At 36.2% G+C, this 23,795-nt stretch overlaps 1 protein-coding gene across 5 annotated transcripts in view; it reads right to left on the reverse strand.

Moving 5' to 3' along the window:
* Nucleotides 1-8,055: 8,055 nt before the first annotated feature.
* Nucleotides 8,056-23,795, reverse strand: part of BRMS1L (BRMS1 like transcriptional repressor) — a 43,124-nt gene continuing 27,384 nt past the window's right edge. For 3 of the 5 annotated variants that reach the window (XM_060143421.1, XM_060143411.1, XM_060143443.1), the window contains 6 exons: nucleotides 19,596-19,692; nucleotides 18,460-18,543; nucleotides 17,490-17,554; nucleotides 16,384-16,423; nucleotides 14,163-14,310; nucleotides 8,056-12,781 (listed from right to left, as the gene is read on the reverse strand). In XM_060143421.1, coding sequence (XP_059999404.1) covers nucleotides 12,664-12,781; nucleotides 14,163-14,310; nucleotides 16,384-16,423; nucleotides 17,490-17,554; nucleotides 18,460-18,543; nucleotides 19,596-19,692 — 552 coding nt within the window. In that variant the 3' untranslated portion in view covers nucleotides 8,056-12,663. The remainder of the gene's footprint in view (nucleotides 12,782-14,162; nucleotides 14,311-16,383; nucleotides 16,424-17,489; nucleotides 17,555-18,459; nucleotides 18,544-19,595; nucleotides 19,693-23,795) is intronic. The other 2 variants (XM_060143432.1, XM_060143453.1) reach the window with 1 other exon arrangement.

Genomic DNA, 23,795 nt, shown 5'->3' on the forward strand with positions numbered 1-23,795 from the left:
AAATTCTATTACTTTATTTTAATTTATTTGTTAGATTACCTTTATAATAATCTACTCTGTTGTTACCAAGTAGTGCAGTTCACATAGGAAAGGCAAGGTAAATGTTGTTGTCTTTCTCTTTATTCACCAGTTTTCAAGATAATGAATTGCTTCCTTATTCTCCAAAGGTTAAACACACACATGCACACACAAAATCATTATGAGCTTTTCAATGTAAACATTTTTATGGGCTTCAGTCCATTCTAATTATTATCATATTTGAGCTCAAATTGTCCCATTTTTTACCACTAGGAGCCCTTTAAAGCCAGCCCCTGAATCCTTTTGATGTGACTCTAGCAGTATTTGATAGTTTTCTCTCTCTGGTAATATAGGATGTTCTAGGCTTCTCTTGTTTATTTCTTGCCCAAGTCCTCGATTTGACCATTTCTCCCAAAAGCCCTGGTTTCTTTTAATGAGAAACTGTAATGAGAATTATACATTGTATCACAATCTAAGCACAAAGGATGCACCCTGTTTCTGGGTTGATCATTGTTTTTAGGCTGTTCGGTGGACAGAACTAGGAAATATATGTGAAATATTTATTGCATCCATATTGATAATTCCAATTCCACCTCAAGGTTTTATGTAACCTCTTTCCTATTGTATCTCCTTTCTTCCAGATGAGAATTCTGGTTCTCAAGAATGCAGAGGATGATAGAATTAAAATATTCCCCAATTACTCAGTTTATCTCATACTACACACACAAAACAGTCTCAGAATAATAATATTAATGTTACCACCAATATAACTACTGAAAACATTTTAAAAATTCATATACTCTTCCTATTCTTAAAACAGTTATACTCTACTTTGTCAGGCCATTACATACTACACACACTCTCTCCCTCTTATCCAGTGCTGGGGACACCTCATATCAGCTCAGGAGAGCCAGTTGTTAAATTTTCAGGAACTTTGTAAGCTGGATGTTAAACACATCCATTATTAAAAATTAAACTATATAAACTTACAATTAAATCATACTGAGAGAAAAGGTAGAAAATAAACAAAACTCATCATCTCCTAATTATTTTACTACATGTCATTACTACCTATGCTTCTAAGGTTATTTACATGGATTACATCTGCATGGTGGAAACACCATATTACTATCATGGTGAGAGGCTGCACAACTCTTCTCAACCCCGCCTTCAGTGACATCACATTTGGTAGCCTGAAGTCGACCATGGTGGGAGTATGTACGTCACAGAAATTGACAAATCCTATAAACTAGGGCTTTATTGTTTTTTACAATTGTCTAGACTTAAGAAACTTAAGAAAATAATGGAAACATTATTACCATTACCAGGAGGAAATGGTAATAATGCAAATTAAACTTAAAAGTGTATTGCATCTATAGCCATTACATTTTTGAATAGCACCCCAAAAATGAGAAAATACTTGAAAACTATTATCCAGTTCATCGAAGAGGTCACTTGCATCATTGACAAATGAGTGAACTCATGATACACATCTTCATTGTTTCACATTTGTCTTACTCCTTAATATAAAATTTTACAGAGTTCCCTCTTGAGTTGTTTCCATGCGATGCTCAGAAATATGGTGGCTTGTTTTCTGAGATTTTCTTGGTTTTGTTACCACACACCACCTCGGTCTGAACCTTCTCTTTCCTTCATCTCTATCGTTTCCATGCTGCTCATCTTTGATTATATTCCCAGAAGTTTCTCCTCAGTGGGATCCCTGACCCAAAAGGGCTCCTGTCAGGTCTGTTTGGAGAATTCATGGGGCGGGGCTTCTCCAGCTCCTTCAGTCCATCTTCCTTCAGGGCCCTTGGTATTGGAGAGAGCAGAACCTCAGCAAGTGTCAGCTGCTCTCCTCAAAGTGGCCCACGTTGCTTTCCGTGAATACCTGTTGGCTACTTTAAGGGTCTCCTCTTCCCTGTTGCTTCCTTCTTCCTCCTACACAGATGCTGTTTGTGTTTTGTGGCTGATGGTGGTTTGGCCTCACCTACCTATAGTTTGGGGTCCGTAAGGAAACTTCTCCATTTAGTTTTGTCGTAAATGGAGTCCATGAGTTTTTAGTTTTGCTATCTGGTTCCTCTGAACGCTTTTATGTGGAGAATAAAAGACACTGAAAAACCATGCTGCTGTCATCATCATCTCTCCAGAATTTTCCATCTAAAATTAATTTTTGTATTAATGTAGAAGTTCAACTTCCATATTTTCCCATATGGGTAACTATTTTTCCACAGCCACTATTGAAAAGTCCACCCTTTCTTCATGGCTCTGCAATCCTCCCTCAGTCATGTATTAAGCATTCATAGATGTCCAAGTGGGATGAGTGTGCTCCTGCACTCTGCGTTTTGTTCCCCTGATCTCATCGTCTATTCCTGTGCTGATACCTCACTGTTTAATGACAAAATCTTTATTAAAATTCTAGTATCTGGTGAGAAGATATCTCAGCTTATTCTTCTTTGGAAGTGTTTTGGGTGCTATTGTCCTTTGTTCTTCCATATCCATTTCCAAATCAAGTTTGTCAGGTTCCTTGAAAAACCCCGTTATTTTCTACATTTCATTTAAGTATTTAAAAATTTAAATGCCTCTTTCATACATTATAAGGGTAAATGTTGCTTCAAGATACTTTTGTTTTAGGTGCATGTGTGTGGTATGTGTGTGCATACACGTGTATGTATTAGGACATGTGTCCCTGTCAAAAGGAAAGCCACTGCCCTGGGTCATCCAGAAGGTTACCTTGGCACTGGTTCCCGCTCAGGCTTCCTCTTTTCCATTAGGTGTTGATGGCCTTCTTATCCCTTGCCAGACAGTCTGGGAGTTTTTAAATTGAGACAGGAAATCATAGGAAATAAAGAAATGTTAGTAATGTCTTTACTCTTAGGAAAACAGTTTGAAGACAAACAGTCTGAACTCTTGGGCCGCCCAAATCTTGGAATTCTAACAGGGACACCTCAAAGCGCCCTCTGCTGGCAGCCAGTATTAATCACCGCTAGAGTCAATAATTACAAATAATTACTAATGCAGACTTTACTTGTACATAACTACATTTTAAGCTCGTGATCACATATAGGGAGTTATATTTATATTTACTATGATGTTCTCCAACTGACAAAATGGAATTCAAGCACATAAGCTAAAATAGCTCTAACTTATACAGAATCTACAGTTAAAAGACATTCTTTTTGAATGACACAGATAGATCCTTAAAAATAATGTCCTTAAAGACACACACACACACACACATACACACACACACACACATACACACACACACACAGAGCACAATTAGTGCCTCTCTCTGAGGGGTAAGGTTACAGGTATCTCACTATCTAAGTTAGATATATTCTATAATGGAAGTGCAAAAAAGAGACATTTTTTTCTTTACAAGTTTTCAAGTATTACAAACAAATCTAAATGCTACTTGAAAATGAAATGAACTAGTCATCTAAAATTATTGAGAATAACTGTTAGTTAAAAATGACTATTTTTGAAATTCTCTGTTATGAACAGCTATCAATATATCAGGAATAAATGTATATGTCAGAAATCTGTGCTTCTAACTTCACATTTTTCCCTGGTCAAAAATAAACAACCCATGACTAACCTCTTTCATTCTTCATGTAAAATTTCTGAGTGCCTAAGAGAGATGGCCATAAAAAATGATAAAAATAAATTCTATGTAATTATGAAAATTAAAGTTGTATTTACTGTGGTTGATAAAGTCATTTATTAGTATACTACAATCTTAAAAATAGAGTTGAATAGTTTAAAATAGTTAATAAAATTAAGTGGAGAGATAAAATTATATCTTAAAATTCAGATCATCCATATTAATAATTTCTAAACTGATAATTACTCCTGTGTCAGCATGGTATTGGAAGATATTTAAAATATCATTTATCTTGCTCAAAAAACTTAACTATTTTGTGTATTTACCCACTAATACATACAGTACCTGTTTAACTTTAATCTAGAAAGATTATAGAAAGTCTATGCTTCCCAATTTTCAAAGCTCTAATAATCGTATGCCTATATACTGAGGTCACTAAAACATCACCCTAACTTTGGGTATAACTCAATGTTTCAATGACAATGTTTATACCCTAAGAGAAGGAACTATGAAACAATCTAGTTCTAGACCTTTGTATAAAAGATCAGTGAAGTAATTCATTTTCCAGTGTGAATTAATATTTATTAATTTGCTATTTATAAATATCTTTATTAAATTATCAGCTAGGCCATTCCTGATTAATAACAGTCTAGAGATTCTATTGATTATAAGTAGATTATTGGGTAAAACACAACCATACAAAACTATTTTAAGAACGCTGAGGATAAAATTGGAGAAGTGGGGAGCAAAGCTTACAACAGGGTTATTGATTTAATAGACAAATTAAACTATTTACTGCCACATCCCTTCAGAGCACTTCGATCTGTACAAAAAGTTCTGTTTCCTTTTTTAAATTCCACACTCTGTTTCTGTAGTAACTCTAAAGCATATAATCCGTTGCAATGTTCCTAAGCCTTTTACATGGTGAATTCTTTTCAGTCAATAAACAGTAATAACAATGCTTGTTTCGAACTTTATCTTCTTCCTGAATATCCCTTAATTAGTACGCAACAGAATTAAATGTGACTGCAGTCTCACTATATGATTTTGAATAATTAGAAGAAAAAATACAAATTCCAAACTAAGCACCTAAGTCTTGTAAGAATTTACTGCCACCTTCAGGTTTTAATCAAAATGCAATCGTAGTACAGCTTTTACATTTCCAGGAGACAGTCCCTGGTTAATGTAGTTAAAATATTAACACTATTTTCTGGTTTGGGAAGCAAAGTGCTATCTAAGTTAGACTGCAGTACAAATGTCTTTCATGAAATACCCTTTCACCTTGTCTTTCATGATTCTTCTACAATGTAATTGAAAATCAAAGCCTACAGTATTTTTATCAGTCACTATAACTATAATTACATACAGGGAGCTCCCAGAACACTGTCCAGAATATACCTAGGTATCTTCAGACTAAACCTAATTTAAAAAGCTCTTCAAGCAAAACAGTTTTAAAGGTTCCATGTGTCAGTGCCCTCCAGCCAAAGACGACCAGGAACACACCTATAGTTAAACAAGTTGGGTTTCTTGCTCACTGCAATGAGGGAGCGCACACACCATGGGGGCTGTGGGTGTCTGAGAAAGAAGGTGTGAGAAAGGACTTAGAAGATTTGGACTTATAGTGGGAGATTTGGAGTTGTGTTCATGGAAGTGGGGCTTGGCTCTGGTTGGGATACTGTCAGGAAGTGGGGGCACTTCTGTGATTGGGCACTTTAATAAATCTTATTTATAAGGCAGGAGGAATGAAACAAGGCAAAGCCACCATGGATACAACAGCAGCAGCTGTTCATATTAGCCAGGATAGGGGAAGCTTTCAGATTTTTGTGGTTGGCAGGCTGACCTTGGTTTTGTCTATACTTACACAAGATTATGAGGGGGAGCAGGGTCTTGGTTTTTTCGTCTCGCTTCATCGCGGGCACAGAGTGGCCTTGTTTGATGTTGATGTTCTATGCGATTGTTTATGCTCAACAGAACACAAAGGCCAGTGCCAGACAGTTCCCAGTTGTCAGGGACTGCTTTTCTTTCTCAGGGGAACGTTTGCAATTCTACCAATACCTTTAGTGTTATTCCTTGAATTTGTGGTGAAACCATAGAAGTTTATTATGTTTTTTTAAGATGGAAATCAATAGAATTTGAAGCCCTGGTGTTCATGATACATGTTGTAAGCTAAAAAAAAAAAAAATTAGAAGGCGGGTATTTATTAGAAGACTCATGTAACATGAGGAAGACTGGGTGCAGGTGGACTGTGCGTTAGCTGGAAGCAGGAAGTTAAATGCCAAGAACAGTCTCTCATCTCTTCAGCTCTCCATGTCATCTTTCTCCACAGGGCAGGAAACTTAATTGCCTATTGCTTAATTGTCTTCCCACTTACATTTCAAAAGGGAGACTGACTCTCTTTCCACAGATATAATTTGAAAGATCCCAGGGGAGGGTTCCAGCTGGGGCAGCCTGAGTTACAGACCCACCTAATCTAAACAACTGTGACCAAGAACGGCAGAGCATGAGAGAGATGGATGCTCCCATTGGAACCACATGGTTGGGGAAGAAACAGTTTCTGGAAAAAGTAGAACTGGAATGCTGGGCAAAAGAACTGAAGTTCAGCCAGGAGTGAAAAAATCAGTTCTGGGTTTTAGAAATAAAATACCTGCTATAGGCAGTACTCTTTACAATAGTCAAGACATGGAAGCAACCTAAATGTCCATCGACAGATGACTGTATAAAGAAGATATGGTACATATATACAATGGAATATTACTCAGCCATAAAAAAGAACAAAATAATGCCATTTGCAGCAACATGGATGGACCCAGAGAGTATCATACTAAGTGAAGTAAGTCAGACAAAGACAAATATCATATATCACTTATATGTGAAATCTTAAAAAAAATGATACAAATGAACTCATTTACAAAACAGAAATAGACTCACAGACATAGAAAACAAACTTATGGTTACCAAAGGGGAAAATGGGGGGAGGGGGATAAATTAGGAGTTTGGGATTAACAGATACACACTACTATGTATAAAATAAACAACAAGGACCTACTGTATAGCACAGAGAACAATACTCAGTATCTTGTAATAACCCGTAATGGAAAAGAATCTGAAAAAGAATATATATATATATATTTTTAATTTTTAAAGGTGATTAATAAAAAGTCTTGACATTAAAAAAAAAGAAAAAGAGAAGCACAGAAGAGTACGTATAATATTCCTTTAATGTAAATAATGGGTCCTGCTTTGCCCTATTTTATTTACCTAGCAGAGAAACAACCAATATAAGTCATGGAATCTTTTAAAGCTCAAAATGGAGAGAGAAAAAGAGGAAGTCCAGAGAACTAGGAGAGGACACAGGAGGCATCTTGCAGGCAGTGGACAGACCAGCATCCTCTCCTTCTTTGGTCTTCCTTCACCTCGGCAGCCTCGCAGAGAGTGGACTTGGGCCATGACCATGACTGGGGCTAAGAACTCCCTTGAGCAGTCACACCAGGAGGAGGGAGAGGAGAGCTCTACAGGAGGGGAAGGGGAACGAGCAGACACAACCCTTGGGCTCCCCTGACTATGAGAAGCCTGAAACCTCCCAACAGACCCTTGGGCATGAGGGACGGTACAGCTCACGGGTGTACAGGAAAGGCAATTTGGCCCTGACATAGTGGGTACTGTTATTATTTATACATATATAAGTATATTGATAAAATACGTATAGGTTAACACCATGGAGGGTAAGCTTCAAATCAAAAACTGCTATAGTGGTGGGGGAGTTGGCGGGGGAAGAACTGGGAGATTGGGACTGACATATACACACTACTATGTACAAAATAGAGAACTAATGAGAACCTGCTGTATAGCACAGGGAACTCCACTTCGCTGTACAGTAGAAACTAACACAACATTGCAAAACAACTATACCCCAATAAAAAAATAAATCTAAAAAAAAATTGCTGTAGCCAATGAATAATTTAAACAGTACCTGAAGTTTTTTTTAAATCGTCTTTCCTTAATAAGTGCAATTACCCATAAATGTACTTAAACATAATACACTGAAATCATAAATTTATCTTCAAAGAAGTGAAAACACTTCACTATCTTTGCCATTACCAATAACATTTTCATATTTGCTCAATAATAAGCGAAATATATTTCTTTCAACATCCCACTAATAGCAGGTATCATTTAGCCTCTGCCTGAGGATCTGGTTTTCTAAGCCGTTTAACATAAATTATAATCTTTACTAGCAGAGATGAAATGCTACCATGTGGCCTGCTTCTGGACTGGAATTATGGCTCTTCCCTCTTCAAGAGAATGCAACAGTCTCCTGGCAAGTTCACCCACTTCAGACTTCTATTAGATACAGAAAAATGGAAAAGGAAAGGAAAAATGAACTCTAAAGACTGTTACTACATAACTTTTCCCCTTGACCTTCCTTAATAAAGTGTGTCTTTGAAAGAGAATATATTAACTTCAAGTTTAGGAACAAAGAAATTTTAGACTTATAGTTGCTTTCTAGTTATAGATAGATGATAGATAGATAGAAAGAAGATAGATGATAGATAACGTATATAACATATATACATTTTTCAGGAAGATTAGCAACTTGAGATAATCAACTAAGTTTAAGACCATTCAAAATATAAGTTCTGCCACAATCTTTTGCCTTGCATACCTTGAGGAAAAAAAACCCAGAAATTCCTAATATATGGTAAATTTATAAAGTAAGCATATCAGAATTCTGACATTTATGTTCATTTTGTTTCAAACATGAAAAATATTAAATAATGACTTTCTGTTTATATACTAAACATAGTTCCTGGCACATGGCAGGCATTCGAATTACCAGTATTATTATCACTGGCTGCCCATGAGCCAGGGGCCACACTGGTCCAATAAACTGGGCAGAGTAGCAAAGTACATAATATAGAAAGAACTTAGAGGGGGGCTGTGGACCAGGCCTGCACAGCGAGATCCTCGTCAGCAGAGCACCAGGAAAAAATAAAATCAAAAATAAGATACTAAAAATAGAGTTGCCATGATCCAGCAATCCCACTCCTGGGCATATATCCAGATAAAACTATAATTCAAAAAGATACATGCACCCCTATGTTCATAGCAGCACTATTCACAATAGCCAAGGCATGGAAACAACCTAAATGTACATCAACAGATGAATGGATAAAGAAGATATGGCATACGTATACAATGGAATATTAACCATAAAAAAGAATGAAATAATGCCACTTGCAGCAACGTGGATGGACCTAGAGATTAACATACTAAGCGAAGTAAGTCAGAGAGAGAAATACAGATACCATATGATATCACTTATACGTGAAATCTAAAATATGACACAAATGAACATATCTACAAACCAGAAACAGACTCACAGACACAGAAAACAGACTTGGGGTTGCCAAGGGGGAAGTGGGGCTGGGGAAGCATGCGTTCAAAGTTTGGGACTAGCAGATGCAAACTATTATATATAGAATGGATAAACAACAAGGTCCTACTGTATAGTACAGGGAACTATATACAATATCCTGTGATAACCCATAATGGAAAAGAATAAGAATATATATATGTATAACAATCATTTTGCTGTACATCAGAAATTAACATGACACTGTAAATCAACTATACTTCAATAAAATTTTTTTTAAAATAAGATTATAACAATGTGTCCGGCACAATACCAGGAAGGGGCTATCTCACAAGAGGACAGGTGACCCCTTCAAGTTTCGACAAAACCATCTTTTGATTCCAAGTTTGCTTTCACACAGATTTTCCTAGAAGGAAAAAATATGCCAGGTAGTTGACTTGAGGAGTCTGGTCTCCTTCTCAGTGAAAATTATTAAACTGACACTCGGCTGTCACTTCAATCCACTGTGAATGGGTTGGTCTAACTCCCCCAGAGCTGTCAACTCAGGCATGTTATTAGTTTGATAGAGCTGCCATAACAAAATACCACAGACTGCGTGGCTTAAACAACAGAAATGTATTTTCTCACAGTTCTGGAGGTTAAAAGTCCAAGATTGAGGTGTTGGCAGGTTCGGTTTCTCCTGAAGCCTCTCTCCTTGGCTTGCAGGTGGTGGACTTCTCACTGTCTTCACATGGTCCTTCCTCTGTGTTCACGTGTCTGCTGTCCAAATTTCTCTGTGTCCAAATTTCCTTTTATAAGGACATCAGTCAGACTGGACGAGGGCCCAACCTAACACCCATTTTAACTTAATCACCTCTTTAAATGCCCCATCTCCAAATACAGTCACATTCTGAGGTAACGGGTGTGATGGCTTCAAAATATGCATTGGAGGGGCGGGGGGAGATACAATTCAGCCCACAACAGGGCATATGAATAAAGTTTAAGTTTCTGGGCCTATGAAGTAAGGGGCAAGACTCTGAGCCACAGTGACCAATGAGGGAAACCGCCTCAATTAATCCCACCTGACATATCAGGCACACTTCCAGTAGTTCATCTATGAAGACAATATAAGGAACATACATTTTCCCTAACCTCATTCCGAGCTTTTGTGTTCTTTGAAAAATATTTTACATTTCCTTACATTTAGCAATTAAAATCATTTATATTCCAACTTGGCAAGAGACTACATAAATCCTAACTAGTGTATTCATTCATCCTACAACCATTTTCCTTATCAATTCATTTTAGTTCAGTTTTAGTGTACTGGACTTACTGGATCCAAAAACAAAATCAGAAATAACCAACGTCCCTGTTCTTTTTAAATAATTATCAAGTATTTAAGATTGTACATGGTTCTGTCAGTGGTGTTTGAGTTCTGAGTGACAACACACATATCAAAACAACTTTTACGTGAAGAAGTTTGCAATGAAAAGTACTCAGTGTCCAGTGAGAAGGGACAGAATGAGGAATGTACATTAGTGTTTGCTAATAATTATTAGTGATGAATTGGATTACTGATGATTAGATTCTTTTAATGGGAAATGTCGAGAAGGGATAGACCAAACATGAAATCCTGGAAGCTGTGACAGTTAAGGTCCATATATTGATACTAAGACAGAGTCTGATCGTAAACAAAGTACCAGCAGCTGCTAGATCACATTTTGCAGATTCTAACAGTTCCCCTAAACTAGACCGTTTTTGACCAGAAGTCAAATGGCAAACTGCCAACAACGAAATATATTTTATAGTATTTCAATCATAGACAAGCATACACTTACCTGAATCAGTATCAATATTATGGAAAAGTTACATATGATATAAACATTGAAGTTCTGAAAGTAAATGTACTAAATCATAGTCAGTTTTTAAAATAAAGACTTTCTACTTAAAATTTCAGAACTTACACGGTACAGTTTTATTAAAGTAGAACACATATGCATATATTTAAATTAAATATAACTTAGCTGCCTTAAATATCTAAATATACGCCAATAGAGGTTGAATTGTGGTTTAGGGATGCAGAAACATTTGTTCAACACTCCAACACTCCATATCTATTCATGTAAATTGCCTTAAATCCTTCTTAGAAGTAGACAGGTTATAAATAATAAAAGTGCACAAGTCATTCAAGACACTACGAATGACACGCAAACACATCTTTTTATTATATACTAAATTTAAAAATCCAAATATTATTAAAAATGCTTATGAAACATTGTATACATAAGTACTGTCAAATACTATCAGATTATGACATTATGTACATTTGCTAAGGTTAATTAGAAACAGAACAACGTACATAACTGCTGATAATTAATTTCAGAAGTCAAATATTTTAACATTTGGCAACTGTGAAGTAGTGATCTGCACAGGAAGATGTTTGCAGAGGTAAAATAGCAAGAAAACAAATGGAAAAACGCAGATATTCCTGCCCTAAGTGTTAATAAGTAGATCTCTACCTCATCCTCTTAAGTCTCAATATAACAGAAATTAAAGTGCACAAGACCACCAGGAATACCTGATTTGGTTGTACCCTAATATATACTACAGCCAATTGTGCTGCCATATTGAGGGTTTCAATTCCCTGTACTGTTCCTGAGGTTTTAGAAGTTAATTTTGAATGTGACTAGGGGAAGAGAGGCCAATACTTTCTAAATTGCACCAAGTGGCCTTAAAGTGTAGAAACACCAAAGATAAAAATATTAATTTGGGAATAGATTCAAGGAGATCATCCCTGTCTATTTTGCCCTAGGAATAAAATTAGGATACGAACCTAGTTTTACCTCTGGAGAATGCTTACTAAAAATCTGTTTCAAAAGATCAGACATGTACAGCAAGCACCACAATACTGTCAGTTACTGTCCACCACTTACATACTGCATCATAAATACCAGGCATATATACCTGCCCTCGAAAGGTTCACAAGAAATAAAGGTAGAAGCATGTTATTACTTGACACTAATATTTCTAATCAACATGAAGTATAATTTGTAAAAATAGGTCACCTCCATACAATCAAGGAAAAGGAGAAGGAAAGCTGCTAGTCTACAAAAGTGCTCCTTTTAGCTTTCAAACCCAATAGCTTAATTTCGGGTAAAACAAGATTGCAAAGTAAGGCCATCAGTTCTAAATAAGCTGATGATGCCCTCTATACATACTCACGTATATATGTTTAAATTTCAATTCTGATTTGACACAAATGTACTATTACAAACCATTTATAGGAAATATTTTATAGGGCTTATTTACAAATATATGATCAGTGACAAAGACACTGAAAATCAAGAAAACTGCAGATAAATGTAGCCATTGCTAACATAGTTCACTAACGGTAAGACAGATTTACATAAAAACCAAAGAAAAAAGTTTAGTAAGAAACCCCTACCATATATACCTATTGGTCACTGGGCCAAAAAGGCAAATAAATGTAATGATCATGATTAAACTTTTATCACTGTCTCTTTCAATAACATATCAACATGAGGTCTATTTAGAGTACTACCTACAAATACACAGTCTCTCATGATTCGATGAGAATATTAAGTTACTGAATATATTTTTTTATTCCCATGGCACATCATACTTGGTAACGCTAATAAGGTAGATTTAGATAACACTTAAATCATGATTACGAATGTTTAATTGAATATTTTCCTTTCTGTAGCTGTGAAATGTAAAGCTTAGATTTGCTTCCATCAGGCCTCTTAAACCAAACTTCATCATGGTTAATTGTTGTAATTACAGCACTAAAAAGAAAAAAATACGAATGAATGAATTACAATATGCCTTCTCCACTCATTTTAGAGCACAAACTATAAAACCAAAATAGCTGGACTATAAGAGTAGGTTCAGGTATGTAATTGTCATTTACCGGAATGCTATCAGCAGGGCATGCTGTCAAAAATATCACATTCAGCAACACTTAATAGATAATCTCCTTTCTTTTCTTAATAGAGTTGGTAAAACTTACTACTAGAACTACTAAAAGCACATTGTCCCTAACTCCATTCCCACCCCACCTCCAAAAGAAGAAAAAGTGGAGCTAACACCACTCCTTATGTAGTATTACACCTCCAACTCATATCAGCCTTGGCAGTAGGAAATCTTTCAAATGCCAAACTTAATTCCCAGTGTCAAGCATCTGTGGTACTTGTACAGATTTTTTTTTAACACTACTAATCTTTACATAGACACCTTTCTAAAAATATATGTGTTTAATCCTCTTTTATGCTATTTCATCTCCTTTTTAACCACATTTATGCTAAGTAGTAGTAGTTAAATGTCTCAAAAGCAATAAGATAAAGCAAAGAATCCATGGGTATCATGTATAACCTAGTAATTAATTAGCTCAATGAACTTCTATGAGAAAAGTTACTATACACACTGATCCTGAAATGAGTATTCTATACTAAACGCAAACACTTTATTTACTACTGATGCCTAGAAATAGATAGTTTCTTACTGTAGAAGGTTACTACTCTGAGGATTAAATCCTAAACTACTAAAGGAATTAAAGCAGCAATGGGCAATAATATTTTCCAAAGGCCACACCAGATAAAACTTATAAGGCTCTATAAATAATTATATAAACTTTATTTAAGCCTAGACAGATCTGAGTTTTTTAAAAGGCAATTTTCAGTTTTCAAGTTATACTTTAATTCCCACTACTCTAAGTTTTTGTTAATTTTCAATTCCTTTCCCATTCTAATTGAAGCAAATTTTTAATCTAAAATACTGTAATATACCCCAAAAAGTTAAGGATTAATAGAGCCACACTGTGGCAGCATACTGTCAAATTCATAAGTCTGGATTAAAGGTCATAATATTAGAATCATAGCAAGTCATCTATTATAAGAATTAATAAATGGGATTTCTTACCTGGCTAAATAATTCCAACATTTCCATTTGTGTTAATGCTTGTGTCCATGAACTTAATATGTAACTCTGGTGTATAAAATTAATACTGGTGTGTAAACATGCTAATCAAATCATATGTCAAGAGAAAAAAAGAATCCATAGGGAATTAATAATGTATTATGAATGCACTATGGAAGCAGCAAATATTTACTGACAACAATGTGGTAAACTCTAATACTGAGTAGCACTGAAATGATAAAGGCTTTTTACCTTGTAGGACATTCATCTTTTTTGTCAATACATATTGTCTGTCCACGTATATACCATTCACCATCATAATACAATCTTCCCTCTTCGGATCTAGCACTGTGCAGGTGTTTTTCCAGTTTCACAGGTGCTAAAGGGATCAGTTCAAAAACTGTTATATTAATAAGACATTGTCAGAAGAAAAGTGCAGAACATTAAGTATTAACACCAACCCATGCATATATGTGAAAAAACACTAACAATATTTCTTAGATAACAAACCTAAATCTAATAAAAACAAGAGAATTTCATTTCTTACATTTTTATATAATTCATTCAGTTTTTAATATAGCTATTTAATAAAGCTAAACAATATATAATAAATCAATTAACTAGACAAGTGTAAGAAGGAGAAGCAGATATATTATCAATTACTAGTGCCAACTTTAAGTGAGATTTAAAATCTGAATTGTCATATTTCTACTGAAAATTATATTTTTCATATTTTCTCCCCTGCAGCTGACACTTCCAAAAAAGCAAAGTTTAATAAATATTCCAAGAGTTCCCCAGGACTTTGATTCTAAAAAGGAAATGTCCTCAAGTAGAACTTCCATTTTGAAATCCTAGAAATGGTTTGAGATTCACCAGATAAACTCATGCAGAGAAAAAAAATGTTCTTTATAGAAACACACTGTCAAAAGCATACCATGAAATACACACCTCTGCATCATTCAAATGTCACCACCTCAGAGAGGTCTTCCCCAACCACTCTACCCACTCCTCAGTTAATCTTCATCACAGCTTTATATTTCCTTCATAGCAATTATTACAATTTGTCAGTATCTGTTAGTTATCTATTTACAGATACATTATTATTCTGCTTCCCCCCAAGGAAGTTCTAGGAGGTCCATCTGTTGCACCATTGTATTCCCAGAACCTCAAATAGTGCCTCCTATATAGAAGGTGTTCAATAAGTATTCACTCATTCATTCGTTCAACAAATGTTTTCTGAGCACTGCGACTAAAAGAGAGATGTTTCTGACCTTTGTGGAGCTTACGATTCTCTCAGGAGACAGGTAAACATGTAAACAATCAATAAAAAATTACAAATTGTGTTAAGTGCCATGAAGGAAACAAATAGTACACATGCTAAAGATAACATAACAGGGGTCGGGGAGGAGACCCACTCAACAGTGTAGTGAGACTCTTAAAGGAATCCATGACTCAAAAATGTTCAGAATATAGGTAGTTACCCTTCCACCTAATTCCCAAGGGAAGCAGTTTAGAACAATATTGCTAACAATTTCCTGACATCATATAACGTTTAAAAGAATCCTTGGGTTAAATATAAAATAGAAATTGATCTCTTATAGATTATCTGTTGGGATACGACTCTTCGTATTTAAAACATGTTTTATTTAAAATTCTTGCTTCATTGTTCTTAGGATTAGGAAACCTCATATACAGTGAAAGTAGGCAGAAACAGAGAAAGTTACCCTAGACAATAATGCCCATCACTACCTTGGCAGTGATTTCAGACTTTCCAAAAAATTGTGAATAGTATAATTTGATATAAATTTTACTAAGGCATATCAGAATGTGTAAATATTAGTGGTGTGTAAATTTTCTTGATGAATCCCACTGCCAGCACTCTAATCTCTCGCCCAGAAAACACAGGCACAGAAGAAATTTTGCCCACAGTTCCAGAGGATTCACAGGCTCCCTGAAGGCCATCCACGGACTCCTAAAACCTCCCCTACACAATTACTGAACCCATAAAAAACACTAAGTACATACTTTTAAAATTACTGATCCATTATCAGCAATTGAAATGTAGTTGAAACACTAAAAGAAGAAATACATTCCATTCAGAAATCTTGAAACTTTTACATGAGACAAAGACTCCATAAGAATTCCTCATAATTCTGGGGATAGTGTTCACTGATGAAATGAAACCAGTGATAGGGGACTGACTTAAAAAGTCTCCACAAGGCTTCCCTGGTGGCGCAGTGGTTGAGAGTCCGCCTGCTGATGCAGGGGACACGGGTTCGTGCCCCGGTCCGGGAAGATCCCACATGCCGCAGAGCGGCTGGGCCCGTGAGCCATGGCCACTGAGCCTGCGCGTCCGGAGCCTGTGCTCCACAATGGGAGAGGCTGCAACAATGAGAGGCCCGCGTACCGCAAAAAAAAAAAAAAAAAAAAGTCTCCATAGCGAAGATTTCTGAACTCAGACTAAATGACTTACGTTCTGTTTTCACTCTGTGTGGACCCAGTGTAGCCATTGCCTTAATTTAAAAAAAAAAGAAGAAGAAAGATGTCTGAGTTCATAGGCAAAGTATGTTTTAGTTTCTATTTAATATATACAACACTACTGATAAGCTCAATAACAAAAACAGTGAAATACGATCTTTAGCTGCTTCAATAAATTGGTAATATCTAAGACCACAGGAATATATAAAAAGAATAACAATTTCTCCTAGAGGTGTTATCAATATCCGAAATAATCTCAAATTCGCAACTAAGAAGCTTCTGAAAATAGAAAAATTTAATAAGAAAACAAGTCTCCACTTTCAAACAAGCACAGAAAATCCTATAATGCTTGAATGTTTAAAGACAGGATGCAAGACATATGATAAGGGTTCAGATATTCACTTTCGCTTATTCAACAAATATTTATTGAGTGTATTCCATGAGCCATTATCAGGCTAAGAACTAGGCACAGAATGGTAATTTATTATTATTTTGGGGTAACCTAAATAAACGCTTTTCTGCACTTTTGCATGAATTATTAATTACATTATCACAGGAAAATACAGTCAAACAGCTGACATGCATCTCTTAAAATACTCTTGCAGGGACTTCCCTGGTGGCTCAGTGTTTAAGAATCCTCCTGCCAATGCAGGGGACACAGGTTTGAGCCCTGGTCTGGGAAGATCCCACATGCCGCGGAGCAACTAAGCCCGTGCACCACACCTACTGAGCCTGCATGCCACAACTACTGAAGCCCATGCGCCTAGAGCCCATGCTCCGCAACAAGAGAAGCCAATGCAGTGAGAAGCTTGTGCACCGCAACAAAGAGTAGCCCCCTGCTCGCCATAACTAGGGAAAGCCCACGCGCAGCAACGAGCACCTAACGCAGCCAAAAATAAATATAAACAAACAAATAAATAAATTTATTTTAAAAACTCTTGCAATCCACTATTATCTGTATTAGTATTAACTGTCTTAGAGAGACTGTTGCAAAGTAAAGCATATTTACAATAATATTTTGATGTATTAGTGAAAAATCATAGACTCTTAAAAAGTAGACTATAAAAAATATACTTGCATTCCATTGCTCTTTAATCATACCTTCCTTATTGTTGTCCAGTCTTCAAGAATATCAAGATCTTGTAGCATATAAACTATATACGGACGTTGAAAAGTCAAGGTCAATTTAGCTGTAAGAATTTCACATTTTGAATTATACTTCCAAACTTCTGTTTTTCAGAGAATGGAACAATGACCTCTGGACAGAAACCTTCAGCATGCTGAATTCTGACTTCAAATTATTCTTCAAAAAACTTAGTACCAGGATAAATATGTTCCAGTACTTCAGATGTTATAACCATATTCCCTTAGTCCTATGGTATCAAGGATAGCAAGATATACCACCAACCTAATCACTGGTTTGAGGTGGGGGGAAAAAGGCAGGAACGAGAGGAGGGTACCAAAGGGAATGCCAAGACTGAATGCACATACTAATTTAATTTAAAGACACTCCACTTTCAGAGACATTGAAAATGTTAAAAAGTACACATGAGGGCTTCCCTGGTGGCACAGTGGTTGAGAGTCCGCCTCCCGATGCCGGGGACGCGGGTTCGTGCCCCGGTCCGGGAAGATCCCACATGCCGCGGAGCGGCTGGGCCCGTGAGCCATGGCCGCTGAGCCTGCACGTCCAGAGCCTGTGCTCCGCAACGGAAGAGGCCGCAACAGTGAGAGGCCCGCGTACCGCAAAAAAAAAAAAAAAAGTACACATGAGAATTAAGCAATCATGCTACATACTAAACAGCTGCTTCATATCAAAGCCCTTGTGATCTACAAAGCCATATTAATTTCAAAGTTGGGATCGTTACTAAATTTCTACTCCTTCCGTACTCCTCTTAATCTAAACTATACCCTTGTGCCTTCAATCGGTTTTATAAATCATCTTTCGCTTATTACAGGATCTTGCAAATAAAGACAATGTATACTAACAAAAGTTACAAAGATATGCACAATGCAAAAATGTACATTAAAACAAAACAAAACAAAAAAACCCAGAAAATTTGAAAAAGGATATCTGAAACCACAACTGGCTTCTTTTTGTCAGGACTGAAAGGGTCCTTCCTCTTTTTTCTTGACTGAAGCTCATCGTTCCACAGCTCTGGCAAGTAAATAAAAATTAAGTATTAGCTGATTTCTAGAGATCAAAGGAGGAAAGAAAGACTATATAATTTCATAGTAGCAAAATTTCATTGGTGTCTATGTTTATATACTGTATGTGTATACTATACATGTATATATGACTATATATAATTTCATGAGCAGTTATATATTTTGAATTTTCCTCTGCTTTTATTAGAGCAAAATTCAACTTGGCACTTACTGACTAATAACTGATAAACATATGTCAGGCACTGTGGTAAATATACATCGCATGAATGGTCTTGAGTAATCCTCAAAGCTACCTCTGAGGCAGATAGTCTCATTACTTCAATTATAGGAGACTGATTTAGAAAAGCTAAAGTGACAGTCACTTGTAGTCACCCAACTACAAGTAATGCATCATTAGAGCTCAGCTTGTCCACTCTGTCTACTCCATATCAGAGAAATAGAATTTATAACAAGTAAAATAATACATATGCAAAAACAATAGGATAACCCAGTAAATCTTCCATCCAGTGTAGAAAGCCTTTCCACAGTACCTCTGAAAAAGCCATTTCACTTTGGACTGATCTAATTAGTAGTAAGTATTTCCTTTTCCTGAGACAAAAATCTGCCTCCCTGGAAAGTCCATCCATTTGTCCTAGTTTGTGTGGGACCAAACAGAAAAGGGTTTTATTCCTTCTTCCACATGACAATCTTTCGAGGCTTAGAGGAAAGAACATATACTACAGCTGTCTTCCAATACTATTCTTATGTTTTAATAATATTCTTACTATTCTTGTAGTATACTATCTTATGCCTATAGTTCCTGTCTCGCTTCTGTTTTGTTCCCTTTCATGTGCTCCATTCTCTACGTCTGTCTGAAGTGTGAGTCCAAATCAAAGCAACGATCACAATCATATCAGATTCTTTAGCAGTCTTGCCCCTTCCTCTCTCATTAGGACACTTCATTTACATAACATATGTAAAGGAGACTACATACAGCGAGACACCTCAGTAAACCAAAGGTTTAGTGTCACTTAAACATGACAGTCACAGCATTCCCCTCACCTGAGGTAATATCAATGCTATGCCTGTCCTCTTCAAGCCTTCTTATCTTCTCCTCTAGTTCACTCTGCACTGTATCATATAACAAAAGCTTTTCACTCTGAAAAAAAAAAAGAAAGCAGATCACACATAAGTAGAAAGAACAAATCAGTCTATCTTAACTAAAAGTACCAAATAACTCACTCTTAAAGTATTTTAACATATGGCGCTTTTGTTTAATTTCAACTTAAAAATTTTAATGATAAAATGTCAAATATATGAATAAACACTAGAAAATACAGAATCTAAATATAGGGAGAACTATATACAATTAAATTGTTTAAGAACATCTAAATGTATATGTGATAAATAAAGAGGCAAATATTTACTTTACAAAAAAACTCATAGTAAGCTCCCATGGCCCCTTTTAAATATAAGCAGGTCCCACCTGTACCACAATGGACACCTTGTCCTATAAAGTATATCATTATAAAATGGATCACTTTTTCTCATCAGAACAATTCCCTGTTAATATCGCAGAATCATATTAAAATAGACTAATATATCACCAGGAGAAAAATTCAAATCTAAACTTTACAATTATTTTAAACAATTCAATTATAGTCAAAATCCTAAAATTACAGATTAATTATATCCAAATCTTTCAACAAACCTACAGAAAGATTGAGTCACTTGCTAAGAGACAAGACTGTTCACTAGTAAATCAGACTAGAATCCAGGTCTACTACTTCTAGTCCACTGTATCCCTTATTTTAAAAGCCATAGAACACACATCAGTATAATATATAGATTTATTATATAAAAAGCTATGACAGATTTCCACCCATCCACCACACCCTTATCTCTAGTAAGGATATTAGCCTATTGGGCCAGATATATAGCTAGATGTGACTGTCTCATAGAGGCCACTGGAATGCAGTTAGTTATGATTTCTTGTGGATGGCATTAGCCATGCCCATTTTCAGCATTCCCAGTGTCACTTATGAAGTCCTCTCTTTTGGGTTTGAAATTTAGAGTCTACACATGCTTGAAGGTTCTCCTGAGTGGTAGAGAAAAGATGGCTTTTGTCAGGTTGAAGCAATCCAGGAGCTAGAGAGAAAGCAAAGCTGAAGAAGACTAAAACTAGATCTCATATGAAAAATTACCTCATTACATGCTACTCTCTATGCTTACTTCCTTTTACTTACCCCTCTGCCTTTGGCGAAGTCTAACAGATATTCTAGCCTTATCTACATTGTATTACAAGAATTGGGAAATGTTATGTAGCAGAGAAAAAGGGAGAGCAGGCGTGGCCACAGTCAAGGTCGTGTGACAGCTATAAATAGAGCCGGATTCTCCAACCAAAGATGACTCCGAATGCTAAGCAGGAGTGATAAAGCTTTTGCTTTTAAGAATATTTCAATTTTAAAAAAACTTTTAAGTAAAAATAAAAATTAACATTAAAAAAAAGAATATGGAAGTTTAACTGCTGCATTCTCTTTGCTTTCCATTGATAAATTTGCCCTAGGCCAAGCAGAAATTCTAAAATAAATCTACCAATCATTCTTTACAATTTAAAAAAAAAAAAAAGCCACAATGGGCTAAAATGTTTGAAGCTATCTCTAAAAATATAATAGGTATATTTTAAAGTATACAAATAGAAGTATCTTGATTCTATCCTCACTGTTATTTCTTTGATCTTCTCTCCCTTATCCCCAACCCCTCAACAACTTTCCCTGAGAAGGAAAGTCATAATGAAGCAGCTAAAAGACACCTAGAAAAGAAAGAGGCATCCAAACTCCCTTGCTTTGGTGCCTGTAGAGGCCTCTATAGTCAATAGGTAACTTAGCTTTTTTAAAGTATTACTAATTATAATTACATGTTTGGCTTCAAAATCCCACAACCCTCCAATCTCCACACCTATACTTAGTGAACCGGCTCACTGAGCCCTTTTGCAGGCTGACACCTATGCTCCTTCTCATCAGGGCAATGCCAGGGAGCCCCAGGAAAGTGGCTCCAAGGTTCCATGTTTGTACTCGTCTCCCGCTGGCCTGGGTTCAGAACCAACTCCCTTTCGGCAGTTCCCTGACTTAGGCACCTCATAGTTCCCAACCTGGAATGGAGTCCTCGGAGATTTTCAAAGACTAGCATTACCAGAGAGCAAACCATATTAAAAAGCTACAATCATTTTTTTTTAAAGTGGGATACACTGGAATGAAAAGATAAGCAGAACAGAATTTAAAAGCCAAGAAATAGACCCATTGGTTATGGGAAATTTTATGAAAAGGGTGACTTTTCAAATCATTTGGAAACCTGATGACAATAAATGACAACAGAAAAATAAGTTTAACTATATAGAGAAAAACTCAGGTTCTTTGCCTCATGTTATACAAAAAAATTAATGGACTAAAGAGTTAAATTTACGAAATGAAATCCAAAAGAACTAAAGGAAAGGGACTTCCCTGGTAGTCCAAGAGTAAAGAATCCGTCTTCTAATGCGGGGGACACAGGTTCAATCCCTGGTCAGGGAACTAAGATCCCACACGCCATGGGGCAACTAAGCCCACAGGCCACAACGACTGAGCTCCCGTGCCTCGACGAGAGAGCCCGCGTGCCACAAACTACAGAGCCCACGCACTCTGGAACCCACGCACCACAACTAGAGAGAGAAGACCCAGCCGCCACAACAAGAGAGAAGCCCGTACGCTGCAACGAAGAGCCCGCGCAGCACAACAAAAAGATCCTGCATGCCTCAATGAAGATCCCATGTGCCGCAACTAAGATCTGATGCAGCCAAAAAATAAAGAAAGAAAAAATATCAGCTTCACAGAACTAAAGGAAAGATGGGGACTCTTTATTTGATGTTGGGGTGAGAGAAGTCTTTCAAAGCACAAAAATTAGAAGGACAAGTTATTTTTTTAAAACTATGCACACAGAAATTAAAAACACATTAAAAAGCAAACAAAAGTAAGAGGAAGGCAATAAAAAAATAGTTACAACATGACAAAGGCCTAATAACCATAAGATGGAATTAAACAAGCATGGATAAGTCAGTAAGAAAAATCTAAATACTATCTATACTCACTGCCAAAATCAGCCAAAAAGAGAGACAGAAAACACAAGTGCAAATTAAAATGTGCATTATGTGATATTACTTTTCACTTGACAAGGTTGTTTCATTCTTTTCAAGTATAATAAACCATGCCAACCGATACTGAGAATATAAACCAACTCAACAATTTGGAAAGTAATTTAGAAACAAGTATTGAGGACTTTACTGATTGTATCCTTTGATCTAGTAATTACACCGAAGATTCCATCCTAAGGAAATAACAACCTCGACCAATGCTGTATGGAAAAGGATGCTCACAACAGCAATACTTGTAATGCCAAAAACTAGGAACAAAGTAAAATCCAGTAATAGAGTATTGGCTACATAAATTATTGTACATCCATACTACTACTCTGCAGACACCAAAAATTCAGAATTCAAAAAGTAGGGAGAAACTGCTAGAGTAAGATTACAAATGAACCCAGATCATAAACTCTCTCTTCCCTAAGACATAATGAAATAAACAAAAATATGTACAAAATAAATCAACAAACCACACTTGTAGTTATCAGACAAAGGAAGGGGCACAATGTCATGCCATAATCTCTGAACGTGGTGACTAAACTGAGACAGAACCCCAAGACCTGCATTATGTACACTACACACATGCGTGCACTTCATAAAGAAAGAATATGAGAGAAGGGGGAATATTCTGAAAAGTCTGAGTTATACTTCCAAATCTAGAAAGAAATGAAGGAGGGTCTGGATGGGGGAAAATAAATGAAAAGCCCTAGAGACAGAAAGCCCTCTTCATCATGGTAGGCTCACCAGTGAGAAGAAAACTTCCACAGCTCAGCAGCTGACAAGCTCTGCACATAGGCAGATTGTACTGACTCACTCTTAAATATGAATGATGGCCAAAGGTGACTAGTTATTTGTGAAAAGCATCGAAATGAAAGACACAGAGACAAACAAACAAAAAAGAAGTATAAAGAAACAGACACAAGTCAAGACACAGAAAAATAATTCAAAACAACTACATTTAATACCCATAGAGGAAAGCGATTACACCCATAAGGAAAGAACAGGAGTTACAAAAAATATTAAAAAATGAGTAATCAGAGGGCATAAGTGCTCTTGGAAATTAAACACATAATAGAAATAAAATATTT

The sequence above is a fragment of the Lagenorhynchus albirostris genome, chromosome 1, assembly GCF_949774975.1.
Source record: "Lagenorhynchus albirostris chromosome 1, mLagAlb1.1, whole genome shotgun sequence".
Taxonomy (NCBI): domain Eukaryota; kingdom Metazoa; phylum Chordata; class Mammalia; order Artiodactyla; family Delphinidae; genus Lagenorhynchus; species Lagenorhynchus albirostris.